The 19491-nt window shown below is 40.5% G+C and overlaps 1 protein-coding gene across 1 annotated transcript; it reads right to left on the bottom strand.

Annotated features, from left to right (window-relative positions):
• Positions 1–4055: 4055 nt before the first annotated feature.
• LOC125772325 (enhancer of split malpha protein-like) lies at positions 4056–7870 on the bottom strand. Its single transcript, XM_049443898.1, has one exon. The coding sequence runs from the start codon at positions 7085–7087 to the stop codon at positions 6548–6550; it is 540 nt and encodes a 179-aa protein (XP_049299855.1). The 5' UTR covers positions 7088–7870; the 3' UTR covers positions 4056–6547.
• Positions 7871–19491: the final 11621 nt, after the last annotated feature.

Below are 19491 nucleotides of genomic sequence, written 5' to 3'. Positions count from 1 at the left end.
TAATGCTGTTGTCGTTCGGCGCGATCGAATGGACGTCGTTTTGTAGGAATGTTTATGATAGCAGCAAGTTGTCTTGTTGCCGCATAGTGTAAATATTTGTGGCGGAGATTGTTGACCATGCAAAGCTATTTTCTAGGAAAAATAAGTATTGGAATTTCCAGATAGGAAGATGTTTTATTATTCATTCATTTATTTATTACAGTATGACGACATTTCGCCCTATTATTAACCCGTTTGGGCTGAGTGAAGTACAAATGTTTCTCAAACAAGCGAAGTTCCTCATGGTATTTTGTTCTTATTTGGAAAATGCTTTATTAGACAAGTAGCATGTGATATGATTTTATTTTTTTTCTCTTTTTTGTTAATGTTTTCGAAGCTCTACCGTAAATAAGTTAGATCATAATTAAAAATTCCTTTTTTATTTATTTTGTACCTTTTTTGTTTTATAATCTTTCCTTACTATTTGCCAACCCCCCCAATCATTTGATCCTGTGTTTTGAGTTTTTTTTAATTTTATCATGTATCAGTGCTTATAGATATTAACTTGAGTTTTTTGTTTGTTTTTATATATAATGAAAATTGAAACAAAAAGTTGTGATATTTTTTTAATTTTGTTCCGAAAATATGATTATATTTTCACTGTATTTGCGTACGTAAAAGCTTATTTAAATTCTATTCTATGTTCAATTTTTTTTATTGTTCCAGCTCGTTGTAATGCTCCATTATTACGTCTATGAGTATGAATCTTTAATAATATTGACTATAAAAAAGAATTTCTTTTTGAAAACATGTAGTCGTAGCTGAAAATAACTTTTATTCGAAAAATAGGATATATGTACATATAAAAGAGAAAAAAACCATACTACTCTAGAAAGGGGAAAGGTTGTAAGTTTTCCTTAAAATTTTCGTCAGTCTGCTGAAAACCCGAACAAAAAAAAACCGTCTTAAGTATAATTAATGATTCAACAGAAACAGCGCAAAGTCTGTTCTATTGCGCAGGGTAAATGAAAATGGTCTTACAGCAGAACCTTTTCTTCCCTTCTGTTGCACAAATTTCCTTTGCCAGTTCTTACAGAATGTGTATGTTTTTTTTTGCGCAATATTTCGTTTGAATATTCGTTTTGCTAGAAAAACGAGCATCAAATACATTCCCTCAGCAGGGGGAACACATCGAAACCGATTTAATACCGGTGCACAACTAGGGGTTTTAGTTTAAAGGAGTCTGTCTTTTCCTTCCGAACGAACTCCCGTTGACCCTAGCGCGTGGAATAGCTAATGGCTCAAGGAATTTTCCCTTCCGAGCCAGACAGTTGCACCGTTAAGCGCAAGGCTAGTCGAAGCATTTCGATGCAAAAGCGTGCAAGGGGTTTGGAAAAATGTCCGTTACGTTCCTATTTACTATGGGGTGCATCCGGAATGTCTGACTGCGTACGTGTGCGCAATCGTGCACGCGAAAGTCAAGGTGCCGGCAGGCAACAGTTAAGAATTTTAGGGGCTTTGTCGTAAGACGGAAGATCGTAAGTTTGGTCCCGGCTTTTGCCAGAAAGTGTGTCTAAACGTGCAGCCAGCATGCGTGCCACGACACAAGGGTCAATATAGGGGAAATCCTTACATAAGGGAAATGTACGTATGCATTGGAATGAGGGATGAACTACCTTTTGGTTGTGTGATCATAAACGGTCTAGAAGAAAACTTTTGTAAAAATGAAAGTGAAGTAATATTTAACACAAATCAATAAAATAGAGAACATTCATAAACACAATATTCCAAGAGAAATTGAACAAAATATTGAATTGATTTTTTTAAATAAAATATTGAAGAAAAAAGATATTCAATAGAGCATTTACAAACGGTATTACAACTAGGAAGCAATAAAAAAATCAATGTAGAATTTAGGGACAAAAAATATAATATCTAGGAAACTACAAATATTATTAAAATACAAAACTTGAAATTGAAAACGTAAAACAAAACAAAAACATACAAAACACATAGCAATTAAAAAAAAGTAAAATAATTTGAAAGAAAACATAGAAAATCCATAACAACTCGGAAGAAGTAACAAAAATCAATATAAAAATTGAAAAGTGGACTGTAGAATACAGAAGTGGAATAATAAAACGCCCAAGAGAAGAACCACAACAAAAAACAATGCAAGAAATAACCAATGAAACAATTTAAATATTTGCATCTCGGATCTGGCGCCAGCCACCAAAACGCGTGCTACAATGCAACCGATTTGCCGATTGACAACATGCGTTTTGCACCATGTTTCATCATCCTTCTCTTCTTCCGCTTATCCTCCTTTACCGCATCTTCCACAACAAAACCGAGTCGTCAGCACATGGAAAGCAAAAGAAGAAAAAAAACACACACACAAACCGCCAAGCCGTGAGGGCGATTCATCAATGAAAAGTAGCAGCAGCCGCAACGCGTGTTTATTATGATTCACGATCAACTTACCCCACTATTTCTCTGCACCATTTGATCCAAACGCACACACACACATTGGTGCGGTTTTTTCTTCCCTACCCCACCCCATCAACTTGACTCTCACCGCTGTCCGCTGTCGAACTCATCCATCAAAACGGGTGAAGAATGAAGGTGAATTGAGCTCCCCCTCAGGGAAAAAATGGGGAACTTAAACATGGGGGAGAATAAAAGAAGGGGGTCAATTTTGCAATGCATGATAAAGGCATACACATGCCCATGCTCCACGGCAACACATACACGCAAACGGCTAGCAAAAGGCCGCGGAACGTGTTCATACATGTGCCACCCCTCGAACGTTCGGACCCCAAAACGTTCAACGGTTCAGCATAAACAGAAGCACATTTTAGGAGGGACAGGGGAGAACGGGGAGAGCAAAATGAGAAGAAGAAAAAAAAAATACACAACAACATAACAAACAACCCTGATAAAGAAAAAAAAATATTGTGCACACCCTGCACACCCATGCCGTGGGACCGTGGGATGCGAGAGCGTGCGCGATACGCCACAGCGAATGGACGAGCCCATCCCGCCATAACGGCCGGCACACAAGCGATGACGTTCTGATCGCACCGAGTTCCGAAACCGATCTCCGATCCGTGGGAAACGGCGGCAGGTGCAGGCCAGTGAAATGATTTTCAACATGGTCCGAGAGTGTCTCGTTCTTCTCTTCACATCTCCTTCGTTGCCCTGTTTCTTCCGTCCGTCCAGCGGTACCACATGTGGCGGGATCGTATTCGGTTGATCGTTGGCTCGCTCTCACGGTCTTTTCATGCAACAGCAGCAAACGACAACAACACCAAAAAAAAAACCCTCACAGTAAAAGGGATGGTGAGAAAAAGGGCGCAAAAGGGATGAGCGGTACCGGTTGGTACGTGGCGTATGTGTTTTTATTATCGCCCCGGTGATCGCTTTTAATTGGTTGCGTTGTTGATGCTGCTGCTGTTGGTGCTGCTGCTGCTGCTGGTTTTGTTGATGGGGTGCTTGCATTCACCCAACCCCCCGTACTATGGGGGGAGGCTACCGCTTTTCATCGTTAGAGCCGGTGAATTTCGGTCGCACGTGGGTCTGTTAAGTAGGGAAATGATGTAACGGCACGGTCTCGCGATCGCTTACCGCTTTGGAGGGAATATTAGATTGCATTTTAAACTGTGTGCCGGTGTTTTCCGGTCGGCACCGCGCAACGACTCGGCAAAAAAGGTGCTAAATAGGTTCGCAATTGGGGGGTGCGGTTACGGTTACATTATCGATAAACATTTGTTAAATCAATTAAGGGAACATACACTCATTTGGAAGTTCGAAAAAAGGATAAGTTTTTGTAATTACAACTAACTCAAATATTCTTTTAAATATATTACGGAGCACAAATCTGTCTTATTAATATGCTAAAATTGCTATAAAGGCATCAACTTATTGATGATCTCAGGTTGATCTGAGCTACAAACGGAATAGTTTGGACCAACCTCAAACAGAATCAAAATCAAACCTAAAACTAAGCAGAGTATAATTGAACTAATTTTAAATAATTTCATTCCCTAATTTGGACGATCTTTCATTCTATACCCTAGTTAACTTCTTTGGAACTTCAAAGCCTAAAAGGCTTAAACTTCAGAGGTCAAAAAAATCTAATTTCTCATACCTACTGACGGCTTTGTCTAAAATCGCTGGAACCTATAGTTTAAAAATACTGTTAAAGAAGGTGCTATTATCAAATAATTGACCACATTGATTAGATAATTGTTATTACCTGCAAGTTAAAGGACAACTTACAACTACAACCTATTTGTGACAGAAAAATTCAAGGTTTAATTAGTATTATAATTAGTTAGTATTTAATTTATAGAAAAAAAAGAAAAATCCAAGTAGTAAAAACATGACTATCACAACTAATTGTAAACTATATGAAGAATAAGTGGTGAAAGTTCCAAATCAATCGGTTTACGGATCTTCAAGTAATTCTAAGCACCTGATGAGGTAAACATTGTTTGAAGAATGTCTCGTTTTTACATTCAAAAATGAATAATCCGCTTGCAGATTAATTTCCTCATTCGCTTATGGAGATATTACGGAGTTTCAGAAATTATTGGTAACTGAGGAAAATATTTTTTTTATTTCATCCTCACCTCAATGACATTCCTTGAGGGAATCTCAGATCTAAAACTATTTACAAAAATCATCTCAAAGATTTACATATTGAAATTACGAACTTAAGCAATGCTACCAGTTGTTAAAATTAATTTTTCTTATATAATGAAGCAACCAAAACTCATTTGTAACGCGCCTCTGCATGAAAGGATAACACGAACGCGACGGTAAAAGGACGATCCGATAATGGAGCCATCCTAATAAGTGGTAAACATTACAACGAACTCTGCTGCACATCGTCGTCCTTCTTCACCGACTCTCGAGGCCTCTTGTCTTGCCTTGTTATTAACGCATATTTGTATTCGTGGTGACATGATTTGTCACTTTAAATTGAAGTCGTTCGGTTAAATATTCTTAAGATATTATTCATTTACATTTGTTTTCCATTTGGAGTGATTCCGTTTTGTTACTACTCTAGTTGTTTCAACAGGTCCTTGAGACTCTAATCGTTAAGCGTCATTTCAACTTGAGCTAACCAAATCTAAATAAAGTTCCCATTTATCGCTTTTTAGCATCAAAACTGATAATAAGTATTAAACCGCTGTTCCTCTTCAAACAACATTAGTTTTAGACATTCGTTCCGTACCGGCAAATTATCACAAAAAAACAAGCGCATTGTCAAACATTTCTTCTCGGTTCAAACAGCGGAAGATGTCCCGAAGGTTCCGAGAAAATCGATTACGACCAAGTAACAGGCCGAGTTCCGAAAGAAAACCCTGTCAAGTGCATTATGCACGCATGAGCTGCGGTAATGGACGAGCGGGATATTGCAGCTCCGTCCTAAAGGACGTCCGAAGCGGTCCTTTCGGTTTTTTTTTTGTTTTTTCAGGACCTTTTTCTCTGAATTCCAGGAAGGTATCTTCCTCTTCACCTACACAGTTCTGTCCGACGGTTAAATAATGGCCCGCCCCGAATAAGAGTAGGATTTCACACGAATGCAAGCGCAAAAAATGCCGCCACCGACCGTTTTTTTACAGGAAAATTCCTGGAGCGGTTAAAACAAGTCCGCTTTATTACCAACAGCAGGAAACGGTAAGAATGAGTAATATTTAATCCCAAAAACTGGAATCCCAAGAAGCAACGGAACACCCAGAAATAAATTCCTAGAAAAGAGACTGATTCCTTTTCTTATAAGAATCTCCAGTCCAAAGTGTGTTTGAAGGCTAGTTGGAATATTGTTTTCTAATTAGTTGTAAGAAAAACATAATCACCTTCAATTACTCATGCAATTAGCTACCTCATCATCGCTTGAACGCTCATTCAAGTCTTTTTACTCTTTTATCCTCCCCACAAACAACAAACAAAAGACACCAATGAGCGCGAAGGAAACGAACCGACCAACACAACAACAAAATGCTCATTTGTTTGTAAACAACCTGTTGCTTCGCCTTCCACTGCAGACTTCCCGTTGTAAATGCGCACCACTTGCATCACAACAACCTGTTTATCTGTGGAAAAGAAGAAAAACCCCCAATACCGAAACCCATTCAAATCCTCCCAAAAAATAAATGATAAGACAGTTGAAGTTTTTTTTGTAGTTGGTTTTTTGTGTATTTATATGTTTTAATATCTATCAGATTTTGCTTACAAGAACAAAATTGGAAGACACGTCGATCAATCACAAAATGTTTGGAAGACAGTTTTATACCCTACTATCACAAGTAAAACACGAAGAAAGCTACTGACCCTCAACTAAACCTATTAAAGCTGTACCATTTTTTCGAGAAGGGATGAGTTTCCACACATGTACGCACTCTTGCTGGTCTCGATGCAAGCAAGATGGTCGGGAAACGGTGCTCTCCTGAAGCACGGCGGAAGAGATCGTGAGTTTTGTTGTTCCTTCCTCCCCAAACACGTCTGGTTATCACTGGAGATGTGGTGGAGAAGATGGTCCTGCTGGCGATTCGGCACTTCAGGCTTGTGCCCAACGGTCGGCGTATGCTTGCTGGGCGTACTGTTGCTCTTCGCTGTAGCAGTGAACCGGTTGAATCAGATCCTCATCAACCTCACGGGCCGGCATTGTCGTCCAGAAGAAGGTACCGGCTTCGGTGCGGGCAAAGTGTACTGGGACGTACAGTTCCTCCGGCAGGACAGGTTGCAGACGGAGTTGCTGATCCTCCAGCACAAGGATGGCCGCATCGGTGGCATGGCACTGTTCCAGTTCCGCGACCAGTTCCGCCTCCAGACGCTCGTTGGCAGAGTTGTCGTAGTCACAGTCGTAGTCATCGATGTAGCTGATGATGGAGCGGCGCTGATCGATGTGGGCACACTTGCTGCTCGACTTCACTGACTGGGCTTTGCTTTTGCTCTTGAGCAGTGTCACCAGTGGCTTCAGGATCTTCTTCAGCCGGTAAACGGCTGATGATTTGGCCAACTTTTCGCTGTTGTACCGATTCTCGTTGATGCTGTTGTTGCTGCTGCAGGCGGCATTATTCACGGCGTACGAATACATGTTGTTCGGTTGTGTTTTGTTTTCTTATCACAAAGGTAAACTTCCCGCTGGATCACTTATCACTCGGTTTTTTTGCGCTTATCGCTAAAACTTGTTTGTTTTGCTCGATTTTTGCTCGTCGTTTCGTGTGTTTAAAAAACACTCTGTTTGTGTGTTGATATGGAACTTGTTTTTGAGCTGTTCGCTGTTGAGCTGATCGAATGCGTTTGATGTAGAATTTCAGTTCGTCCCGGGTCTTATATAGTAAACCCGAACCCTGCGCACACACACATACGCACGCATCCTGTACCCCCGCATGTGCGCAGGCACAAGTGAACGAGGGACGCACACACCAACACACACCAAAAAACCGGTGCAGCATAGGGAAAAAAGCGAACGGACGAATCAGGACACGCCGTTACAGGCAGGTGTTCCTGCATTTCCATGGGAACTTTGTGAACGCGAACAACACTGGCGTGGAATCTGAGAACGAAACCAGAAGAGAAACAACAAAACGGAAAACCAAAATCCCTTTTCCCGTGCTATAGATGAACGAACGAACGAACGAAAAAAAAACACACACACACAGGGGGCGAAAAAGGGAAAGGACACATTTGCTTTGCCGCTCTTCGGCAAGGACCTGCACGTAATTCAATAACACACGCCAGTGGGACGAAACAGCGCACAAGTTGGTGGTGGTGGACGGTGGTGTAGCGCGGGTGTAGCAAGGCGGCAAAAGGAGCGAAGCGATTTTTCGTGAAATCGTGGGAACTCAAATCTTTTACAGTTTCCCACAGACACTTTTTACCATTGGAAAACACACAGTGTACAGGCTTTTTAAAAAGCGGGCAGATGGCTAGCGAGGGTGATTATATTTTTGGGTTAACGCTTCGCGTACCCTTCGTTCCCTTTTTTGGCTATCGCTTCCCTGTCCGCATATATACACACACACGCACAAGGATGCTGCATTTGTGTCCTTTTCTTACTTTCTCTTTCTCTCTCTTTTGCTCTCTTGAGCCTTCCCTTTTGGCAAGTGATTGCGGGCGATGAGGGAAGATGATGATCGGCGATGATGTTGTGAGATGACGAGCGAGAAAGGATCGCCCGATGGGAACGCGGAAGATAAAAACCCCGCAACATTAAGTGCACAGGACAACACAACACAATCTTGTTCCTTCGTTCTGCTTTCACCCACCGTTTCCACCTTCCCGGCCAGATCGAAGATCGAGCCTCCGGGGGTGTCCTGTTTGGTCCTGCGCTATTCAAAGCCTGGGAAAAAATCCGAGGATCGTCGATCGATGGTTTCGAAAATAAAAACACGTGCAAGCTTCGTCACAGTACGAAAAATGGATCAACGATTTTTTTTTTTGCTTTTTGCTGTTGCACTTTGTTTTGCGCCCGTAAGCCTGTGTAGTTGTTGTTTTCGGTTCCCTTTTTTCCCTTTCGATCCACCCCGCTTCAGCGAACCATCGCTTTCATTCATGATCAATTAGACTCCTTTTTACGGGCACGGCGAGTAATCATTTACGGGTGTTATTTTCCTTCTCCTTTTCGCGGTGCTGTAGTTTTCTTTCTGGTTCCCGGGGGGGGTTTTTTGTTTCTTACGACCCGTGTTGCATTTTATTTTACTGGCATTAATTTACCGATCGGTAAAGCGGTAATCGAAATGGAGCACTTTTTGGTCAGATTTTTTGAGCTACCGGTGGGTTTATTCCCTTTTTTTCCTCTTCTTTTTTCTTTCGCTTTTTTCTGTTTCTTGTTGTGAAAAATGGTAATGTATTACAATTTGCTGAGTTTTTTTTTTTGCTTTGCTACTTCTCGGCTGTTGTTTACATGTCTTTTGCAACGGTTTTATTTTTTTTGTTTTGTGTTTATATGTTGCACGTATTTTTTGCTTTAAATTGTGTTGCTTCTATTCCGTTCAATTCGATCCCGTTCGGGTTCGATCATTATCCCTTCCTGAAAGTGGGATAAAAATGGGATGGGATGAGACACAATCGGGATGAGAGTTGTGATGCTTCTTTCCGTGTGTTATTGTACTTCATCTGTTGTACACAGTCTCGTCCAGGATAAGCCTCTATTTCCCAGGATGAGAAAACGTGGTACAAGTGCACTGCCGAAGGTGTAGATGCAATAATAATACAACTGAGCGTTTTTTGATTAATTTTTATTTTATTTCCCACACCGTAAACACCGGTTCCTGGCGAAGGGATAAGCAAGGACCAAGCTGGATGACAAGTGTCCGAACTCGGTTTGGTTTGTCGCAACCGCCTTAAGATTGGTGTGGGAGAATCTTTTGATATTTATTTTCTTTTATTTACATTATGATCCTAAACGTTCTCTTTCTCTATTGTAATCGATTATACCATTTGCCTTATCATTATCCTGACCAATTTCTGGACAGTTTCTCACGCATCGATCCTGTCATCGTTGTTCGTTATAATATTAACACATAGAAATAAACCAAATTAAAAAAAAAAGTAGAAAATTAGAGAATTGGTTTCACTCACTTTCTTTACCCTCTTTAAACAGTTAACCTAGGGGTTACACTTGCCCACTTTGGGTATGGTATGGGAAATTCCCTTCCCAACTTGACGCATAAACACGTGTTGCGTTTCGTACGGTCGATGGGGTAGAGAAAAATAAATATGTGATTGCACGTTGTTTGCGACAGGTTTTTCCCGAACCGTAGGAGGCAAACCGATGAGGTGTAAATTCCAACACACCCGGGAGCAACGAAAGGTTCACTTGTTGCGGTACGTGAAGCTGTAGGAAGGATAAAGAAAATGCGTGGGAAATGTGGTTCGGATTTTAAGCTTGGTGTAGAAAAATATATCCTTTTAAGATCATCGGTTGGTAGAGACATCAAATATAAATTATTATGAATATATCAGTGTACTTCAATTATTTAGTTCGATAGATATATAGTAAGATAAATAAATAAATGAAAAATTCAATAAAAAAAAATCACAAGTAAATAAATTTATAAATCAATGGATTAATAAATGAACATTACAATAATAAATGAAACTTAACCAAATAATTTATCTGGGCATAATATTCAAGGCAATAAAGTAATATTGAATTAAAGTTGAATAATATTGAAGGTACTGACAAAACAAATGCATAATTTAAATTGAACATTTAAATATTCTAATTGTATTATTTTTTGTAAGTCGATCTATTCTTGGTTTAATGATCTCTGAGGCCATGCCTTGCATTTCTGGCTTATTAGACTTATTTTTACCACGTAGGCGGATAGTCTGTCCTTGCTACGGAGGGACGGTCCGGATGGGATTTGATCGCCGGTCCTCTCGTGTGGAACCAGCGCCGTTCATTACATACAACACCGAGTCGTCGCAAGTCTATTACCCAAAAAATATATAAATCAATCGAAATAAAATTTCAATCAATTTTAACGATCAAATTGAGTCAAATAATACAAATTTCGACCAAATACCAAAACAGGCCTATTTCATTTTTACTACTACTAATACTAAAACCAACTAAACTACACAAAATTATTGAGAAGAATAAAAAATATTGGGCCTTCTTCCAAGTTGATTTAATCGAAAACACATTTTGTTTCTATAAGTTTTCTTATTGAGTTTTCGTAATCTAAAAAATCGTAATCATTTTGCCGTTTTTAAAAAGGATTTGAATGCAATTGTAATACCTTTGTCTTGTCTCCAACAGTTACAGTAAATTTATGACAATAATTACAAATATCCCTACACATATATGTCCGTGTCTGTCATTTCAAGATGTCATAGCTGTTTGTTTATTAATAGTTTATATACTCCAGGAAAGAAAAACCCGCAAACCAGCTAACAACGTCACGAACGAACAAACATTTCATTATTTTACGAACCTTTTCCAACATCAGTTTCACTTGTTACAAGGTGTTCTAACCAAACCTACTGCATAATGAGCCATCTGTAAAACATTAGCCAGCCTGTAAGGCACGTCACAGTTTTCGGTGGAAAAACAAAATAGGGAAAAACATATTTCCCAATCCTTGGAAACAATCGACTCCCTTCAAGGAGACAACAAGCGTAACAAGTGAATAAGCAGACGCGTACCATGTACGTGTCTAGCGAAGTAGGGGGTAATGTAATAAACTTTACCATAACCCTCCCATCCCACCCATTTACAGTAATGTTCAATTTTTCCACCGAACATGAAAACCGGGAAATGAACCAGCTGTCAATGTTTGGCGTTGGGTCTAAGGCGCACTGATTAAGTGCTCGTTTAGGTGACTTAAACCACCGGCTAGGCGAGGAAAAAAGCTAAAAAATGCCAACAAATCACGTCCCGGTCTAATGGGTCGGAGAGCAGCAAATCAATTGGTTCTGTGAAAAGAAATGAATGCCTTCGTACTGTCTGTGGTTCACGGCGAACGGTTCAAGTTCGTGTCAAGTGAAAAGCTAACACTGCTCCTCCCTCCACCCGGGGGAACCCAGAGAAAACACGTACGCATGAAATTGTTTATAACAATTTGCCCTTGTTCCCTGTTCCGTCCGCAGTAGGTTGATGGGAAAATCGTTCAAACAAAACGCTCTCAACGGACCCGATGCAATAAAAACAAGTTGACAATTTAATGTGTGTACGCACACTATACGTTTGGGCCTTTCCTAGGGCAAGGGATTCAAATTTGAAACAAACCAGACAAACACAAAAAAGGCAGATCCTGATGAAGCGTCAAATAGGACCAATAGGCATGGGGAAATGGGAAAGGCAACTTGAGAGCCCGCTGTACCGGACCGCAAACCATAAACCAGCGAAACCGGTACAGTGTTCAACCAATCCCGGCGGGGTTTTTCCTGTCCCAATTTACACCCTCACTAATTCTACCTCGGCTACAGCTTTCAGGAAACGTTCCCAGGCTCGGATGCGAACAAGTGTCCGCTTTTCGTTGCCTTATTATCCTAACCCCGAGTCCTTTCCAGTCCCTCCAGAGATGTGCGTAGCCTACCCCAGGCCCTTGTCACGTCCCTTTGGCGTGGGTTGTGATCCTTGTTGATCGATGTTTGCCCAAGTCCCGTCCAAAAAAGGATCGACAATCCTTATCCTTCAACAGTGTATACACACATCCATTCCGGTTTCCCTGTTCCCAACCCTGGAGGTAATTCTATCCCTCACTGTCGGCGTTGAGCGTTGTTTTATGATGTTTGTGTCTAGCTTTTGGTGTGTGTTTTTTTCTTCTTGGTTGCTTGCTTTTCCCTTTTTCCAATCTAGCTCGGACTGTTTTTGTTTGTAGTGTTCTGTGTTGGGTCTCGGTTTTTTTTTTGTACATTGGCGGTCTCTCGGTTTTCCATAGCGTCTCCGTTTACAGTTTTACGTCCAACCGTGTTGTCGGTCACTTTCGGCTACACTGTGTGTAAGACAAGGGAAGTAGAAGGAGGTTGAGAAGGGAACGAAAAAGGATCGTGATGAAGATCGTTCACGGTCATGCTGGAAGGCGAAGATCTAATAAGGAGTAATAAGGGATCGATGAGCAGAAGAATTAACCATTTCCAGAGTGGAGAAGAATGGTTTTGCGGGAAATGGTAAAGGCAGACGGTAGAGAGAAAAAAAAGGAGCAAAAGCGAACAGCGAGAAACTACTAATAAAACACTGCAAAGCGGTAATACTGGAGGATGGATTTTTCGATATATTTTCCCACACTTTCATTGAACACGTGCACGCAGTTAAAAGGATGAAACGGTGCGAAGGACAGGACAGAACGAACGGTACAAAAATATATATTGGTTATATGTTATACGGCACCGACCGACGGTGATGATGATGGGATGGGTGAGACGACTCTGGTGGTGACGAACGATCACAGACGATCGCACAAGCCGCACAGGGTGTAGTCGTGTACTGCAGGTTTTTGGGATTCTTTTTTTCCGGAATACAACCTACAAGGGTGATGAAACCTGATGCAAAGTAGTGGATTTTCCAGTGCATTTTTGTGGTACAGGTTTTAGGGTTGAGTAGGCAAGTGAATTGGCATCGGAATTTTACTGCAATTGTAAAGTGGAATTTGGTTTTCCGTTTAGGGTGTAACATGTGTGACGCAATTTTAAATTGAAAGCAGAATTGGGTAAGGAGAATAAATTCATGAGATGCTTATTCTACATTATTTGAAAAAGTATGCATTTTAAGGTAATTGAAAATTAGCGTTACATGATCAAATTAAAGATAAAGCGTAGTTTAAGGCCTTAAAAAGGACACAACTGCGAATCTCAAACGTCTGACAAAGGAGTACAAAGTATACATGTTTAATTTTTTCTTATAGCACGTTCATTCTTTAGCCATACGTTAAAGTTTCGATAAATACTCCCTGTGTAATGGGAATTTTCAATGCAAACATAAATTGTCCCCAAGCAAAGCCATAAATAGCACATAAAATTAGAAGATAATGATCAAGTTACTCAAAAATATCTTTTCATTACAAGATAACAAAACCCATTCCAGTCCAATAATAATATTTTTACTGTCCTTTACACTAGTGTTTTACTGAAATATTATATTCTGTTAAATTTTCTCACGTTATTAACGAATTAATAAAGTAAACATACACAAATTGCGCTCTAGTTTGGCATTTTGGCTGACGATAGATGAAGCGTTACATAGCGTTACTGTTGAATTGTCAAAACTTTCGGTGTGTACTTCAAGATATGTTTAACATCAAGCTAATGGTGATGAAGAAAAAAAAATGAAAACTCCTTTTTATACTTCTTTTTTCCCTAGTTTTTATCTTTATAAGTAGTAAAACAAATACTTTAGTGTGATTAAAGAACTAAGCTTTATGAAAACTTTCAGGTCACCCTGTATCGGTGTTGGATTCCTTTTTATTCTCCCTTTTTTCTGGGTCCTGAAATTTGTATGCACTTTTTTATCCTTCTTCCCCGAGGGTCTCGACTTACTGAACATGAGCAAACTTGAAACCCGCACCTCTCCTACACCATTCTCTTCTACCGTCGTTATCTCGAGAGTCCTTCCACAACTCCAACTCCTTGTTTCAGCAGAAGATACCAACAAAAAAAAGACGAAAAAAACCCTCCAAAATTAAGAAGATGGAACCCATTCTCACACGTTGCATGTTACAACACGCAGATCATCGTCCCTCACCACCAACCTCCCATCTCGCCCCCGGGCAGACATCGATGCAACGATCAGGCAGAGATAGGCATGGACAGCACAACACAGAAAAGACGAAACGAAAAAAAAGGTTCTGGCTTTCCCGTGTGCACGTGTTCAAGATCGAAAACCAAACCGGTCTCTTATGCCCACGGACGGACGCGATCTTGCCCTCGTCCCGTTTCGGGCCTGTGTTCTCCGCTTCTGCTTCTGTTGCTGCTTCTACCACTGACCGGGACAAGGCTTCTGTGGCACGTACTAAAAATGGGTAATCTACCATCCCGAGATCACCCGATTGTGATTCTCTGCCGTTTTGTTGCTCCTTGCTGCTGCTCCGACATTCCCGTGTCCCCGTAGGCCGGGAGCAATTGTTTCTTTCATTTATTTTCCATTCCAGGGGCAGAGCGTTTTTTTTTTCTTTATTTTTGTTCGTTTCTTTTGCCACGATTGGAATAATAGGGCTTTTGGGCACCTTCAATATCCCTTTTCACGTTACGCTGAATTAGAAGTCAATAATGTTGGCCAGAAAGGACGAGCCCGTTTGCAATAGAGCATAGGAAATGGTAAAGGAAGCAGAAAACATAAGAAACACATTCAGAACACATATAGAATAGCGAAGGTGGAAACAAAAAAACATAAAGAAAAGAATAAAAAAAAGGAAACATTTTAAACAGTCTCGGAAAAATTATGACTCGACTTGTTCGATCCTGTCCAATTTGGGTTCCTTTTCATGATGCCTTTGTTGTGCTGCTTTTTCCCAGTGTTTCCTTTCCCATTTTTGGTGGGTTTTTGGTGCCGTTTTGTGTGTTCATTATCTAGTGCTTCTCCTTCAGCCCGAAGACCTACTTGAGGGTGTAATTTTTCAACTTTTTTTTTTCTTTTAGGAGTTTTAACCGAAGTAAGGGAGAGGGGGGAAACAAAACATCAACACTAGAATAAAACCCAAGTCCGGTCGAGAAAATTAGACCGTCCCGAATGTGCTGGACGTGTAGAATGTGTCGAAAACTGGAAAGAACCCTGTATGGTTCTAATCGATCAATTGCACCGTACAAGGCAGGAAAGGTACTCACAAATAAGTTTTAACCGTCCGAGGTTTCTTCTTTTGTAAGCCATATCACAATCTATAGCCGGTTTTTTTTTCTCCTCCGAGATTGTTGGCTAGTAGTGTGCTGAATGTGTAAAAATGTTGTTTAGCTTTTTGTTTCCGTTTCTTTTTTGCTATTGCCAATGAAAGAATGAAAGAATCAAATTTTTCTGTTTGTGGCAGAAATTGTGAAAACACAAAGCGTAGAAGAATTTTCTCTTTCTTTAGGGCATATTATTCAATTGTGTGTTTGGGTCTTTTCTTCGATCCAATCGGGCGGTAACGAAGGTAAAAGCCTGCTAAAGCCCTAATTTAAGCTCATCGGAAACTATGAAATTTGTTTCCCCCGATAAATCGACGTTACACGGTACACAGGCTGGTACAAAAAAAAAGATTGTTTGTCAGGACGAAGCAAAAGGGAACGAATGAGTCATGTTTTCTGGCCAAATAACTTGAAGAAAGCGTATAATAGTGTCTTGAATGATCGTTTACGGTTTAGGGGACAGACCTGTGAAAGGACCAAGCAAACACCCTCAAGTCAAAGTTTACCAAAACCCTCGAATCTAATCGATCGAATTGGCTGCTACAAAATAATGACCGATCAATAAAAAAAAGGGACTTTGGTCAAATGGGATCCCATTTTTTTGTGTTGTTCACCTGGTAAAATGTTTTTTTTGTTGTAAAATAAATCTTCTACCAAAACTTAACACGCCAAAAATCCTCCTCTACCCTGCCAGCTTGCAGTAGTTGGATGTGATTTCGATGACCTTTTGATGGGAAAGTAGCTGGAATTTTATTTCCTTTTCATTTACATTTTACATCGTCCTCGCTACTCCTACTTGCGGCTACTTGCGTGAGCGTTTCGAGCGGTTCCAGGAGATTCCGTGTCACCGGAGGGCACTGCAGGTGTTAATCCTTCGACACGGTACAGAGGACGAACCGGTCGAACAAAGCAGCAATGGTCGAGGATTATTCGAATTTGTGGAAATGCAATTATAATTATTCCGAAAATCTGTGTGAACGAGTGAAAGTGGCACTCTGCACAGGTGTCACAGTGGGAAAAGGGAATTAGCGTACAAGGGAGGATACTTGAAACGAACCAACGGGTAAGTGAGGTAGAAAGGTACGATACCAAGGAACAAATTATCATGTTTAACTCTTTTTTCCCCGTCCTAATGAGCAGCTCGAAGGGAGAGAGAGAGAGAATAATTGGATAGACATAAAATATGTATCCTTGATTTGAATTTAACTCGATTTAAAAAAGAGATTCATTTATTTAGTAGTTTTAACAATTTTGTGACATTTTTCACATTTTACAACCAAAATCTGTATTTTTATCCACTCCCTAACATTAAATGTTCGAAGCGTACGTTTGGTCGTGTGACACTGCTTTCGATCTAGTACGCCGAAAGTCGTGGTTTGAATCTCGTCTAGACTGGCAAGTGATGGCTTTTCCCTTGATGTGAATAAATAAGTTTAATAAGCCATTGAAAAAGATCGTTATTTGGCACCAAAAGTAATTTTTATGGCAAACGGAATTTATAGCAAAAAGGGAATTATAGGAATTAAATAAAAGCTTTAGCTAGCCCCTTGGATGGATAAAAAAAACAAACCTGAATGAATTCCGTCACATTGAAAAAGTCAGTATCTTATCATTAAGCTAACATTAACACATCAAACAAACCGATCGAAATCGGTTCCAAATTGATTCTTTAATACGGAACGAAACCAAAACACGTGCCAACCTCCCGAAAGGGCACCCTTACTTGCTTGTGCTTGTGCTTGTTTGTCTTGCTCGTTGCCCGACACGCTTGAACACGTTTCAACACGCTGAAAACATCCGCTGTTCTGATGATCGATTCGAATGGATCTCTAACCCCATCAACTAAATAAAAAAAAAACCACAACAACAAAAACCAACCGAAGGGAATCATTGCCTTCCTTCCATCGACCGAAATCATCTTCCGCTTCCGACGCGGAATGACGTGATCATTCTTCAATCGGACCCCTTCCCTCACCCACTCCTTCATTCAGCTCCAGTAATAAACACAAATAGCCAAATGCCGATTCCTTTTGTACGAAATTTGTAACAAATTTTCCGAACCGACGTCAGAGCATTGGCGGTCTGATCTCACAATCCACAACCCGCCCCACAAAAAAAACAGAGGGCTGGCGTCTGTTTCACGATCGTCCAAATCTGCGCGTTGTCCTGACCATGATGAAGATGCCTGATCTCGCAAAAAAAACACCTCATCGCGCCCGATTCTGCTCCTCTTTTTCCAAATTTTTCCCTACCCGTATCCACACGCGAGGCAGGTGTTTTTCGGGCGTTCTTGACTTGTTTCAGCGCTTGTTTTTATCACTGTTATTATTTATTTTGTGAGAACCGTGCGCTGGCGCAGTTTCCCACGCTCCGGAAAGATTTTTTGCTTCCCGCGCCCCATCCGCACCCCCCATCCCTATTTGCGTCTCCATCGCATCTTTGTGTGCGTGTGTGTGTGTTTTTTACATTACTTCTCGCCTTTCCTTTAAGACCATGGAAGATATGCAACAAAAGCAGGAGAGCAAAGAAAAAAAACATGGTTGCAGAAAATAGCAACTACTAAATAAAGCTTCCCACTCACCACGCACTTACGTCGGTCGGTCGGTCGCCGACGAGTGGCGAAGCGAAAGCGAGTGGGAAAATGCAACACGATGCACCTGGCGCTTTTGGGGCCAATTTGGAGCGATACGAGAGACGCCTTTTTGGCGAGATGGATCCTGCCCCCGTTGAGTTTGCTGCCGAATCCTATACGGAACATTGCGGTACGAGCGAACGATGCTCATTAGCTAACCCTTGGGTCGAAGCATCCAGGAAGCTCAACTCCGCGGCTTGTGCGCTGCTGTTATTTAGATTGGCTTAGACAGGTGAGTTAATTAAACCAGAGAGGGAAAACATTGATTGAATGTTGGGGTTTGGTTAGGTATTCTATAAATATGGTATAAATAAATACTTTGATGAATAGAATTTGTTAAAAAATTAAACAATTTTCGCTATCCAATTTAGCAACTACCCTTTGTCTAGAGTACACGATATATAGTAGACTATAAAGTTGAGCTTATAGCAAATTATCCATTATCCTTACAAATCGTACGTAAAGGTTCAACCTTTCTTCTGAGTACCTTTTTCCCAAGGAGATGTCGTCAGAGTTCTCGCATACAGGAGAAGATTACTCGCGCTAAAATATTCCCAAAGTTGTGATTTTTTTACCCAAAAAAAGGAGATACTTTAGGCAATCTGAGTGGTGCAATCAACAATCTGCATTTGTTAACAGGATCATCCGTTGGTGATTATCACCATAATATTGATTTTAGCTTGTTAATCGCAAAAAGTTCCCTTAGTTTCACAAAGTTATTGAGTAGGCGAAAAGGAGACAAACTAACATTTTCCTGACGAAGACTCTTTGTGGTATTAAAAAACCTTGGGGGAATTCTATCTATAATAACCTGAGACGTAACGTGCTTTACAAGTCTATCAAGCTAAAAATACAATCGAAAGACTTGTTTTAGACTGATAGTTTTACTTGGGCTTGTTAATGTTCCAATATTCCAACGCTTGACCGATCAGTCTTGATCAGTTATTTATTTTCTGTTTCTCAATCTTTGATAATAGTTTCCAACTAACTGTTGAAAGAAAAGAACAAATTGATCTTGAAGGATCAACGAGAATAACTTATACTTATCTCCAGTATCTTTGTAATTCCATGCACTGCTCCGTTAAATCGGGTAAAGGATTCCTAAATTACCATCTCCAGGATTCAATTCTCAATCTTCGATCAGATTGACAGCTTGCCCACCACTACTGTCTACCATTTGATTATTCTTGGCGTTTAGCGTTTTGTGACGATAATATCATTTGCTCACATCGTTTAGGATTGCTTCAAACTTGCCACTAAGGACAACAAACACATTAGATTGCCCCCTGAAGGGTTATCGCCACACAAAATAAACGGTGTGGCTGATGATGAGATTCGGACGCGTTGGGCCATGGGAAAAGCGATAGTGACGCATTCGGCAAAAATGGATGCAAATGCTCCCGTTTGCTGATATTATGGTGTATAGTTTTTGTCGGTAAAACTTTTGATTTGGTCTCTTAGGAAAGGCTATTATGATCGAGCTGCGTTCGACGATCGACGACGACAGGTTTTTGCACACGATCGCAGCGATCGAAAGA

The sequence above is a fragment of the Anopheles funestus genome, chromosome 3RL (assembly GCF_943734845.2).
Source record: "Anopheles funestus chromosome 3RL, idAnoFuneDA-416_04, whole genome shotgun sequence".
Taxonomy (NCBI): Eukaryota; Metazoa; Arthropoda; class Insecta; order Diptera; family Culicidae; genus Anopheles; species Anopheles funestus.
Note: the sequence above shows the minus strand (reverse complement) of the source record. Positions and strands in the feature narration are given on the sequence as shown.

Coding starts and splice junctions, on each gene's coding strand:
- LOC125772325 (XM_049443898.1), bottom strand. CDS start 7,087: ATGTATTCGTACGCCGTGAATAATGCCGCCTGCAGCAGCAACAACAGC.